The sequence below is a fragment of the Pleurodeles waltl genome, chromosome 1_1 (genome assembly GCF_031143425.1).
Source record: "Pleurodeles waltl isolate 20211129_DDA chromosome 1_1, aPleWal1.hap1.20221129, whole genome shotgun sequence".
Lineage (NCBI taxonomy): Eukaryota > Metazoa > Chordata > Amphibia > Caudata > Salamandridae > Pleurodeles > Pleurodeles waltl.
In genome coordinates, this window is record NC_090436.1 from 853,310,808 (window position 1) to 853,324,640 (window position 13,833).

Here is a 13,833-nt window from a genome sequence, read left to right on the forward strand (position 1 = left end):
TAGGATTTAGAACATTGTCAGCGATAAACTGCCAAATCTCCAGTTGGACCAACTGCTTTTAGCATCCAGCCTTTGGTTCCATGGAGGGGGCTACAATTTCAGCAGCAGCTAACTCGAGGAGGATTTGTCTTATCAAAAAGTGACAGTCCCTTTCTGCACTGGGACGTTTTCAAACTTTTGTACTTCCAGACTTTCCATCAGAACCTACTTGTTGCATCCAACCAGGGCTCCTTCATAGCCAGCCTCAATTTGTGCGTAGGTTACAATCTGCTGCTCACATAGACTATCATTGGCACTGTGTCCTTTTTTGCACTATTTCTACTTAAAAACGTACATCTCTACTTCCAGTTGCTGTATTTTTGTTGTCATGGTCTTTTTTACTCATGTTTATTTTCTCTTTACTTTAAAATAAGTTGTGACATTTTATTGTGTTTATGTCACTATTTCTATTGTGTGTGGACTGCTTAAATACATGGAACACTGCCTCTCTTTTAAGCCTGACTGCTTTGTGTCACATTACTAGGGAATGATAACAGGTTTATTTAATGAAATTTGGTTGACATCTAGCCAGTGGTGGCCTTCATCTTTGGAATGGACACTTGCCAACCCAAATAATAATCCACTTTCCTATACTTACTTTTTGTTGTAGTTACTGTTCTGATCAGCAAGATCTTTATGAATTTGGGAGCCCTGGGCCAAACGTATTTTGAGGGGCCCCTGTCCGGATTTTTAATGTGTTTACATCTAATATTTAGGGATAGTAAAATATATTTTCAATATTCTAACACCGCAGCAGATCGCTAATATTACTGCAAATAATCTCAGTGACACCCTCATACTTCTAATATGTGAGCTTGTGTTTTGATCTTATAGAAACTTTTTATGAATGCTGCATGAAAAATAAACACATTTCTCTGCAAAAGGTATGTAATAGATACATTAAAAATAAATTAAAGGAAAACATTATTTAAAAAATCTGTGTAAGGACTCTTCAAGATCATCAAGGCAAGACTCTCTGCAGAACAGAGCTGGCTCTCTCAGGGGATCCCCTAAAGGCTTGAGGCCCTGGGCCAGAGTCTACTTTGCCCATGTCTTAAAATGTCTCTGGTTCTGATGTGGCTGGCTTCAGGTTTGGCTTTTGCACCTTAACCATGCTGTGCTTCTGATTGGGGTGAAAGTATCTCTTACATGTTCCGTGATATGCTTTATTATCAATACTTCTCAGACATACCTCCGTGGAGTATTGGACTGGTATTAATTTCACAAGGTGAAAAATTTGCAGGTAGAAGTATCCATCAGAAGAAAAAGAAACTTACCTTCAGTCACAATCTTTCTGGTGGACACTATGTACCTGAAGATTCCTCACTATTCCTGCTCGCCTCCCTGCTTCTTTCATCGATCCTGACCTTGTCATTAAGTGTTTAAAAGATGATGGGAATTGACATCAGTTCACAGACTGGCACCCTATATTGTCTACCCTGCCACTGCTGGGGAGCAGCCAGAGTGGAGTCAGAGTCAAGGTGCCACCCAGTGGTGCAGGAGAGCTATTTCAAGCTTTCAGATCCCATCTATCGTCTGGGTAGATTCATGAGGTGATTATTTGAATGAGAAAGAACACTCAGAAAAGTAAGTAACATTTTCTTCTCTGCTTATAAGACTTTTACAAGCTACTTGCCTCGTGCCACAAATCAGAATCTCCACCTGACTCTTGCCAGCTGCCGGACCTCAAGGTCCCCTATGGGTTACCCGCAGGCTCCTTGGTGGCTCAAAGCATCCTCAAATTTGACTTCAAAGAGGGAATCTACCTGGATACTCTGAAAATATCCTATACCAAGGCACTCTAAAGAAGTATGATTTCATCCAAATAACCCTGACAACTGCAGTTCAATTTCCACAGAAACCTCTCAGGATAACGTTTAAGACAGAGCAGAATTAATACAACTGAGGGGTGGGTGGAACTTGAGGAATTTGACTCTGCGAAGTTTGGTGGAGGTACAAAAAAACTCGGTGGGATTCTGTGAAGTACATTCAGCGAGCGGAAAAAGGCACGGTACGTTGTGAATCAGCACCAGGAGTGCGTTCCATGCTGAAAAATCAGCATGAATGACACCACACAACGCACCAAAGGGAGTAGGTACTCAAGTTGATTTTTCTGATGCTCAAGTAGATTTTCTATTAGAAAGGCAGCCTCCTGACTATGAGTGGTTGCTACTGCCTTCGTTGGAAAAGTCTTCCTGGATGTCCCCCTAGCGACCAAAAATTGAGATAGGGGATGTCAAATCTTACTCATGCTCACCAACTTACTGTTTTGCCATGCACACAAAAACAAAATTCCGCCATTTGGTGGCTGGCAGAACTTTGCTGGAGTTTTGCATTACAAGACTAACGTGGAGTCACCAAAAGTCCGCCAATTCTGCTGACAGAACTGATTATTTCCAACACCCTTACTTAACAACCACCTTGCAGCCCAAAAACAGCCTCCACATGCAAGATCATTGAAACGGGGATGTCACCCATACATTTTACCTTTCAGCTGCTTTTCATACATTAATCATGACATTCACCTACTTTACCTCTGTCACTTGCAACCTCAACTTAAGGCCTTAACTTTATTTCATCCTTCCTCTCAAACCGCCTCCAGACTCCTCCATCCAGTTGACCATGGCATACTACAACAATCAGTAATTGCTTCAGTCCCTTACAACATGTACTTGAGGCCACTCCTCTACCTCATCCAATCCTCTGGCATTATCTAATACAATTATCAGGAAAGCATACAGATTCTGCTGAAACTGGATGCAGAATAAAAAAAACTGGCAGCACCTCATTCAAAACTCGCCTTCCCACCATCCTTCACTGGTTGACCAGCATCACTACGTAAGTGAACGCTAGCAGAACAGGAATCATAACCTGTTGATCACTGGCACATATGATGCTATCTGCTTGTGGGTCTGCTAATTTAAGCAGCCTACCCACACCGGTGCAATCACTGAAAATCATTTGGTTCTCATTCCAGTTTGGAGTACTATAACTAATTCAAAAACAAACTGGAGAGCGCTGTGACAGAGGTGGGTATTATTAACGTTGAAATCACCTTTTATTAAATCTTCAAATGTATTTCAATTACCTTAAAGTAGTCATCCTGCGAAATCATGCTGCAGTTTGGAAGCTCCGTATGAAGTCTTTTTGCCAAAGTTGTTTTCCCACCATTTGTCACACTTGACAAAAATATAAATGTGAAAAATATTATTTGAAAATTATGGTTAAGTTTCAAAGAACGTCATAGGTAAACATGCAAATATAATCAGCACAAACTAGATGCATTTAACCAGGCGAAATCTAAAACTGATTTTAAATATTTAAAGTCCAGGTATTAAAAAGAAACTTAGTTATAAAATACAGCAGACATTAAAAGATTTATTATGAACATCTATAAACACATACCCTTCCCTTACATGCTTTTCCCGACTCATTTACCTCAAAATCAGGTTGCAAGCATTAGTTGAGAGGGGGCCACTTTCATATGAATTGATGGATTGGGTGAGCACCTGGACTGTGGAACTACACAAGGCTGGACTTGCCAGCCTGTGCGTCACCCTGTGGTAGTCAGAACTGGATATAACCTTCTATAGTGTTAAATCTAGGAGAACAAATATTAAATATGAGCTCAGAGTGCAGGGCTAGTGAGACTTCCCATACAAGTAAGCTTTGACTGACATTTCGTGTGCACCTGACTGGCTGATTCAGGGGAGGCACAGGCTTAGAGGCTTACAATGAATGAAAGGCTAATGATAGATGAGAACATGAAGCCATAGGACTCCATCTGCTGAGTAAAGCATGTCTACCTACCTTTATTTCATTCTCAGGTTAAAGTGACAGGACATGGAAAACACCCTGATGCACAGTTTGTTCTCCCCTAACTGCAAAGAACTAAACGTACCTACCCCCGTAAGCATTGTATTCAAAGAGACAGTAGAAGTTCTTCTGCTGGCACCATATCCTAAAAGTCCTCATCAACCTATATGCAACCTAACCAAGGTAGTAGAAGAACCACAGAAGTTTCAATGCTTGTCACAAGGCTACAAGCAACAACCTTTGGGTATCAAACAGTACCTGTATTTTACGTTCTTTGTTTACCAGTGGGTGAGTTTAGTCAAAAACAGAATGACAGAGGTTTCCCCCTATTTTGAGGGCCAATGGCCCAGGCATGTTAGGGGTTATATTAATTGAACATTAGTTCGAGAAAATAATATGTTGAAATAAATAAAATGTGGCACAATCATCCACTGTCAAGCGCAGGAGAACTGACCACTCATTTCTTATCAAGACACCAGACTGATCCTTCCAGCCATCATGGGGTTTCACCTCAGAATCAGGGAAAAGTCAGAAGGTGTGGCCATTGAAATATTCTCCGTTTGACTGATCAGCTCTTCAGCTTTGTTATTTTCAAATGTGTCAAATTCATGGCTTTGATTACCACAAAGCAAGGAGTGTAGTTGTCTGTTTTTGAGAGATTACCACCTGTGGCTGTCAAAGGCTCTAGATCATGACTTTGTTATAGCTTGTGTATTAATTGTAAGATATAAGCTTTTCAAATAATCAAGTGAAATGGTAACAGGTTCAATAAACACAATCTAAAATCCAGACTGCTGGTACTGCAATAAATCAAGGCCGTCCTAAGTGTCTGCAACCTTTGGCCGTGACCTGGCACACCTCTACAATTATGAAAAGAATGACGTACTTCAACGCCATAAATAATTTTACTCAAAGAAATGAGAATGCAAAGAAAATTCGAGATATTCTGATGAGACAGTTCCAGGATGTGGAGTGTGAGGGTAAAGGCTTGAGAATGCATGTAATCAAAAAAGCGCCCAGAGACCTGACAACTGAGATCCTATCACTTGAGGCTGGATCTTTCTACTTTACAGAAAGGTCTGAAGATTTGGAAAATCACTTTAATAAGAAAAATATCTGAAACTGCAACCTGAAGAAAGGCATCAAGGGGCTCAGATAGTATGCTATACCTCAATGAACTTGTTCCTGCAACTTCAGAGCCACAATGGTGTTGAGGACGTCTTTGAACCGAGAACACATAGTTAGTAAGAATAAATTAAGTAATGGCAAAAATCTGAAAGATGTTCTGGACAAACTACATTACCTACAAATTAATCAAAGTATTTTCAGAGCAGTAGGAACAGCAGACAAAGCCATTTTCTGAGGTAAAGTGATGGAGTTATACCACAACTTATTACGGGTCACCCTATTGAGATGGTGCTAGATCAAGCACGAGACAGCAAGCTGCAAGAGGAGAATGTCAAATATAAAAGTACTTTGTACTCTGGTATCTTGTCCCAGTGCACTGGAGTCCCTCAGAACCTCATGCCTTTGCAGGAAGGCCTATGATTCATGCATGTCCCAGATGGACCAAGTGAAGAAAGCTTTGATCATCCTCAATCTTCTTTTTTAGATGTTTATTAAAAAAAATTGTAATGCAAAATAACAAAGAACATAAGGTTCGAAATAGGCTGAGAACAACAAGCCAGCATAAACATACATAATCAAATAGTACGAGCGGGATGTAAACAATATGGGGCCACTGAGCCTCATATCTCTGACCCTAAAAGACTTCTTACCCCAACCTTCATCCCATTCCCATGTCACTTTGAGCCAGGCCAGAAAAACACGGGACCACAAAGTGTATTCCAATCTCCTGAAGCATGAACTTATATTTCTGAAATCTTTTCATGGCCCTTTCACTTTCTCCACTTTATATGAACACCCACATGCGGTGTACACTGTCTCTTCGGCTCGCATACAACAATCCATATTTACAGCCCAATCCTCCCACGTATGAGCCATGGGGCTGCTCCGGAGTCGAATAATGTCTCGCTTGGCCAAGATTAAAACCGCACTGCAGAAAAGTAGTGTGCATTTCCCTAGCGCCTGATCTCCCCAAGTTTATTTCCCTAGTGTTTGATTTCACAAGATCCCCAAGAAACACAATGTGGGACACTGTCAACTCGGTCCTTTGTGAAACTGACCTCTCTAATTTTGTCCAGAATAGTCCCAACCTCGGGCATTCCCACAGTGTGTGGAACAGTGTTCCCGTCTGACCACAGCCACACAGGCATTTAACAGTGTCAGCTTTCCCCATATAGAACAGCCTTGTCCTAACATGGTATGCATGGTGGATGAGGCAGAACACAGTTCTAGAGCCCACTTTGTGTGGGCGTCTACATCCTTCCGCCCACCCTGTCTACTGTAGCGTACCCAGATCCTTTTACCATCTGTCTTTCGAGAACTGACAGGGCTGGCTATTCACTACTAGTGTTTTGTAGATCTGGGAGACTGCATGTTGGCCCAGGGGATACGCCAGCAGCCTGTATTCTAGGAGTATTTCATATGACACCTCCTGCAGCTTATCATTATATCTCAGAAGAGTGGGGTGCGATTGTATATATTGAAAGCTTTAAACCTTGTCAGTTTGTATTGGTGTTATATTTCCTCTAACGGGAGGAGGCTACCCACCTTTTAAAAGTCTTACAGATTAGAAATTCCTAGTATGCCCCATTGCTTGCATCTCTCCAGAGGCTCTCCTCACTCTTGGCCACAGCAAAGATATAAAAGGGGTAGAGAGAATGTGGAACTTGGTGATGTGCTGCCAGAGGGAGGTTACTTAAAGATGAAAAGACAGTAGGGAACCATAAATGAAAAATTATTTTTAGGCATATGAGAAGGGTTGTGGGTTGTAATTAGTTCAATAAAATACAAGGAGAAGGAAGAAGCAGGAGGTAGCAGGCTTTAGGATACAAGGTACATTGTGACAATGAGCTGTATGATGTGCTAATAGCAATGTCCATGGGAGGTAGGTCTTGGTGGAGTAGAGTGCAAGAGCTGATGGAGTAGGGTGCAGGACTTTTGTGCTAGCTGTCTTCTAATAATATTTTGATATGTATGTTTAATAAAGCAACACCGTAAAATGCTTTAACAACTCTTCAAAAACGCCTTTCTCATCACAATTATGGAATAACATCATACGATTCTCTGAAAAATTTCAGATCAATATCATAAAGAAACAGCATAAAGATACCAAAACCTTTGGTTTTACTACTTATTGTGAGGCTTTATACCCCCCAATCGGGCTATTTCATTATGTGCTACACTTTAGATATGGCTCCTTGACAAGATATACTCTTTATACCAAGGTCTCTTCATACAAAAGGGTGAAATGTGCTCACTAGTGGCCAGAGAGCTACAGTTGGATTTCTTATTACTGGATGCAGATTCATATCTTGAATAGCAGTACCTCGCGGACGGATCTACTGCCTTGCAGACTGCATATGTTACTGCTCTTGGGCTAATATATCTGGAGTGATATCACTACCTTGAATCATTTCCTACTGGACCCATCCTTGGTGTGTTACCACACGGGATCTGCTATCATTGGGTCCTTCATATCAATTATGTCATTCTACCTAGAATCTAGCCTTGAAAAAGTCAGTTTCTGACGAAACACATGTTGGCTGCTGTCCAATTATGTATGTACTGAAGACTACAGAATTAATCTTTTCTCAATAAACCGTTTAACTGAACCATCCATAAGACTCCCTACTTTATGGACTCTTACATTTGTTTGGACTTCCTATTGAGTGCTGTGTTATCTTTTTGCTGTTTGACGTACACAGTGGATCATGTCATTCAGTGTGAATTTGCACTCCTGATAAAAGGGTGTTCTGATACCTACAAAGCACCATTCCAAAGTAATTTTTAGTGCTCTAATGAATTACATTATACCACCTACATACAGATTTGTAGAGGTGGGATAGTAAACAATTACTACCAAGTTGTACGATATTCAATATCAAAAAGAAGGTTCACAATTAATAATATAGCAAGAAAAGATAAAAAAGCAATTACAAGTTATTGTGGCATTCCTTCCAAACTCAGAAATCATACTACGCATACAAGTTTGTCGAAAAAATTTCAACATGCAAAGTTCAGATAATTTTTACAAAGCTGTAGCATTTTTCAATCGGCAAAGGCTGAACAAATCTTATCAATTGAACCGCTGTTCCTCAATCAGTGCTTTCATACAATGCAATCATGGGCAAACATGTTACCATTAGCCTTTTCAAGATCGCTAACAGCCAGATCCAAATATTTAACTTGTGTGCAGACTAGTTGTGCATCAGTGCCGACGTCACAAGCTGCAGGGGCATATTTTATTGTATGTAGCCCTATTCCTAAAAAGCATGGTTTTAAAACTCTTCTGTGAAGTTCTAAAAAATGAGCAGACACAAATAATGTATGAAATGTATACAAGGATTCCAATCTATAGTTAAAATGTCTGCAGCATTTAGAGAAGAGAATATACTTCGATTTCCAATCTGATCGTAAATCTGCCAATATTAAGGCCCTCATTACGACTTCGGCGGTTTCCGGGCAAGACTGCCATGCAAAATGCCGCCCCCATACCACCAGTGATTGCAGCGACCACTGTATTACAAGTCACAAATAACAAACCGCCGAGATACAGCCACAAAACCAACACCACCAGGCTGTCCGATGGTGAAATGCTGACTGATTTACCGCCGGCCCCACCACACGACCCCATTCCGATCGCCCTACTACGAGTAATTTTTCAGCACGGCGGTAAAGCAACGGCAGTCCGCACGCCGCGGTATAGAAACGCACCGCCAATAGTAGCCAATACCCTATTGGACAGTTCTAATACCTCACACCTGAAACCCATACACACACCACACACACCTGTTCACTGCACCATGTAACACCCCCCACACACCAACAATCCAGTGTGAATACCATGACCAGCCAGAGAGACACAAGCCACGAAGCACATCCCTTGCACAACACCTGCACACACCACCACCACAACCCACGAGCACACACATCCAAACACCCCCACACCACCAATCATCCCACACTGCACTTTACCCGCACAGCACCTCCCCCCAACATGTCACGCCAGAAGCACCAACGGTTCACAGACAATGAGTTGTGGATCATGGATGACGAGATCAACAGAGGGCTCGACATTGGTAAGACAACAATACCCCCCCAGGCAACAACCACTCCTAACCAGCATGCCTACCCACCAATCACCTGTCCACCCCATCCAACACTACTACAACATCCCAATCAGCGCACGCCCCTACCATGCATGCCACACCACCCCTCTCCCACCATATCCACACACTTCCCTCCTAATGCACGGATAACGATCACAATGTGAAGAACCACAACTCCCACAATGCATCACACCCCACACAGCTAAAATTCACTGTACCACTTCATAGTGGGACACCTGCATGGACAACCATATCACAGCCCACAACTACTGTTTAATACGAGTGCCTCTCAACACATGTCAATGACAGCAATGCCAACAACCATCCACAACCCACCGTGGCACATAGAAAACATGGCATAGTCACCATAACCAAATCAATGTCTGCAGTGCTGCAGCTGTCATTGCCATCACTGGGATGCAAACGAAGCCACTGCATGCACCACACCATGAAAATTACAACTACACATCCACATACAAACTCTCCCTCTTTCCATACACAGGTAACCTTGCCACTGCCACCCAGCAGAGGATGCCAGGGTCAGACAGCTGTCCCCGTGATGAAGGCCCCAGTTGATGCCTGGATGGGGACAAGTTGCCTGAGCCATCTGGTCAGTCCACTCCCAGGAGCCCCACCCTGGACACACCGAACTCCCTATCCCATGTGGCTAAAGCACCTCAGCCAGACCCTCCTCCCCAAAACTGTGCCCCGGGGACCTCTCAATCAGAAGTGTACCCCAGAGTACAGGGGCCAGAGTCAAGGGCACACACCCAAGACAATAAAGGGCCTGCTGTCACTGGAGTGGGCACACTGTGCCAGAGGCACCGGCACAGGAGGCTAGTGGCAGTGGGAGGGGATCAGTATCCCAACGGATAGGGCAGATACAACAACTGGCTGCACAGGAGACATTCACCCAAATCCTGGATGCATACCACCAAACCCAGGACATCATGGCCCAGATCCTCACCACTGTGAAGGAGACTCAGAGGCTGCAGATTGAATACCATTAGGAGGCTATGCAGCAGTGTCAGACCCACAATACCACTATGGCCTCCATGGCAGGGGTGCTAAAGGAACTCACCACCATCCTGCGTAAGCCCATCTCCCAATTCACTTCTGAGCCCTCCATGTCAGCGGCAGCTAGTGGAATGGAGGCCCTGCCACAGGACCCACAGGACACCAGCACCCCTACCCCTGTAGCCAGCAAGCCCCCACGCAAGTCAGGACGTCCAACCAGACATCCTGCCGGAACTGATGTCAAGGCCAAGACCACCGCCAGGAAGTAACCCTCTCCTGAACATTCTCCCTTGTGTGTCACTGAGGCACCCTGTTGAATGTCCACTGTCATGTCCCATACTCACATGGCCACCATACTGGACCTCGACTACCCACACCTGGCCCAAGTACTCTGATGAGCCCACCCCCCATGACCCCACTCATCACCCCTCGCACTTGAACATCCCAAATATACGAAAGCATGAAAACATACAGCCATTACATATGCAACAGTTACCCAATGTCCTGCCAATGTATGTGTGAGTGACAGAGGGCAAGCGATATGTAGCAAGGATTACAGTGGAGCAGGCAGTGACTGGAGAGATGAGTCAAGGGAGGCAACAGGTGAGGCAGGAACTAGAGTGCACCTCAACAATGTCCTGAAAGTAGAACAAGACAGGGACATCAATCACTATAAATGGTATCTCCCTCACAGCAAACAGAGCCACACGTTAGGCAGTTCACACTGCCACGAACAGTAATGTTGCACCGCCTCGCAATATCGAATCCCAGTACAATACAGAGGAAACCACCTACCATAGCACACATATTGCACTCGATCTGGCAGTTCAGGGAACAATGGTCCTGCACACAGATATCACAAGTGCAGCAACACAACATTAGGATGAGAATAGCACTGACCTGTGAACAGTAACAACCCAATTCATGGCCACATGTAACCCCCCCCAAACCATCCAGAGTCAGTGCTCCAATATCTCCAGTTATCACAGACAGCAGGTGGTAGCATGGCACAAGGCAGTCAGTGGAACTGGACATATACCATACATATGACACATACCTGTATCTCAGTGGAAGTATTGCCATATCAGCTCTGCTCTAGAGTCAGCTGCATCCTCATCATCTTCCTCATCATCACTCCCCATGTCCCTTTAATTAGCCACTGGTACAGCTGCCACCTCCTCTGCATCCAGCAATAGGATGTGACGTCTCAGGGCCAGACTGTGTAGCATGCAGCAAGCAACAATGATCTGGCACACTTTCTGTGGTGTGCAGCGAGGGCACCTCCAGAGATGTGCAGACACTGGAATATGGCCTTCAGTAAGCCCAGGGTCCGCTTAATCACTCGTCTTGTACTACAATGGACCTCATTGTACCTGTTTTCAGCAGCTGTAGTCGGATGCCTCACAGGTGTCAGTAGCCAGGGAAGGTTAGTATATCCAGGGTCACCTGTGTGCACGGAGGTAAGAGCCATGTCAGGACCAGGAGGATGTAGTGTAGGTTGTGAACAGTGTTGAGGTCAGAGGGGCACACATAAGTGAGGATACATGGGGCAGGTCCGGTCCCTCTGTAGTGGTGCCATCATGTCTGGGATGGTGCTGTTCCGCAGAATGTAGAACTCATGCACAGACCCTGGGAAACTGGCCGTCACTTGTGTGATATATTGGTCAGCCAGAAACACCACTTGCACATTGGTGGTACAGACGTTTTTACGGTTCCTATACACTTCTTCACTCCTCCTGCATGGCACCATGGCAATGTGGGTGCCATCTATGGCCCCTATCACATGAGGGACATGTGCCAGATCGTAGAAGGCAGCTTTCACAGTGGGCACATCAGCACGATGTGGGAACCTGAACTAGCTGGCCATGTGTTGTAGCAGGGCACATAGGACATCCTTCAGGAAGTTGCTGAACATGGGCTGTGACATCCCTGCTGCCAAACCCACTGTCATCTGGAAGGACCCTGAGGCAAAGAAGTGGAGGACTGACAACACCTGTACTGTGGGAGGGATATCATTAGGATGATGAATGCAGGCAATAGTTCAGGCTCCAACTGGGCACCAGATTCATGATGGTCTGACGGTTCAGAAAATAGGTCTGTATGACATGTCGCTCTTCCAGGGTGGCAAGGTCAACTAGGTGTCTGTACACCGGAGCATTCCTCAGCCACAACCTTCCACCATACCTGCAAATGGGAGGGAGTAGAAATCATGATGTGCAGCACTGACTGTGTAGATGCTTTTCAGCTGTGCACAGGTCAACAAATGTCACCCATGAAGTACCTTAAATGCACCCTGAATACCCGTTACACATGTAAAATGGCGGCTGCATGTCCTGCATGCAATGGACAGATGGAAGTGTGCTCATCCCGCCGGCGTAACACGTCATGGAGGTAAACAATCTAAACCGCCGTGCAACTTCTCCTTGGTTAACATGGTTGCCTATGTGGGAGACAGGACCCAATGGTGATCATCGCCGGCGTTGACCGTGATGTCCACGGCGGCAGTGACCGCCATTTCATGTGCTCATGCTCACTTGACTCCTGACAGTCGTGCATAGAAGACCTTCACTGCATGTGCTGCTGTGTTCTGACTCTGGTAGCCAAGATGCCACGTTCTTCAGGAGATAGGGCCCCAGCCTTCACCCAGGAGGAATTGGAGAAGCTCGTGGAGGGGGTTCTACCCCTGTATGAACAGTTGTATGGGGCACCAGAGCGGCAGGTGAGGCCAATGTGACTATCCCGTCTGAGTGGTGGGTATGGGGATGGGAGCCTTGGGACGAGTCAGTGTAACTGGAGAATGGACATGGGTGAGGAGTCTGAGCCTACGTGGATTGATGACATGTGAGTGTGGTTGTGAGATGTGTGCTGTCCACTGCTGTCCCTGTGATGCCAGTCTACATTAATTTGTCCTTCCGTCTGTGCCACCCATGCAAGGACAGCGCCCATCAGAAGAAGGGGATACGGTGTGCCACCGCCAAACAAGTGCGGACCCTGGGGGGGCCAATCCCAGCGGAGCACCCACTGCAGAAAGAGGTGGGAGGACCAGTATTGCTGAGCCCAGAAGACCGCGGAGGCCCAGCTGGGGACATCCTTCCAATGGGGGAGAGGTGCCTGTCGGCCCTGACACCCCTGATGGCCCACATTTTGGTGGTGGCCTACCCTGAGGTGGATGGGCGCTCGAGGGCAGCACAGCAGCCATGAGGGGGTGAGTACACACTCTCACTTACGCTATGAGTTGCCATTGTGGCTATCGGTGTGCACTATTGGGAAGCTGTAGTGTGGGTACTAGGTGGATTCATGTCCACTATGGGTATTAGCCAGCCAGGCAGGATTCACATCATGGATGTGTGGCCATTCAGTCTGTGAATGGAGGTGCAGTTAGCTCTAATGTGGTATCTGTGTTGTCACCTACTACCAAAACGAGCTAGGCAGCACATGGCAACAAGATCAGAGCATCTGTGGTGTCAGGTCATTGTAATCCGTTGATGCCAACCACTGTTTCAGGGGTGACTGCTGAGTCCTCAATCTGATGGAAGGTACTGTATGTGTAGTGAGGTAGGGTGTGCCAAGATGTCACTGTGAAATTTGACAATGGGCTAGTTGGCATGCCAACTAGCCATGCAGGATTCTGTTGGTTTTGTAGTCCAGGAATAGTGTGTCTCTATGGGCATGTGAAGTGGGCAGGTCTTGGAATGTGTGGCGGGTATGTCCATCATCATGTACATGA

The 13,833-nt window shown here is 45.2% G+C and overlaps 1 protein-coding gene across 11 annotated transcripts in view; it reads right to left on the bottom strand.

The window, feature by feature from the left end:
* Positions 1-13,833, bottom strand: part of NMRK1 (nicotinamide riboside kinase 1) — a 290,988-nt gene that overhangs the window by 229,070 nt on the left and 48,085 nt on the right. For all 11 annotated transcript variants that reach the window (XM_069229279.1, XM_069229255.1, XM_069229302.1 and 8 more), the window contains one exon: positions 3,128-3,218. In XM_069229279.1, the coding sequence (XP_069085380.1) occupies positions 3,128-3,218 (91 nt within the window). The remainder of the gene's footprint in view (positions 1-3,127; positions 3,219-13,833) is intronic.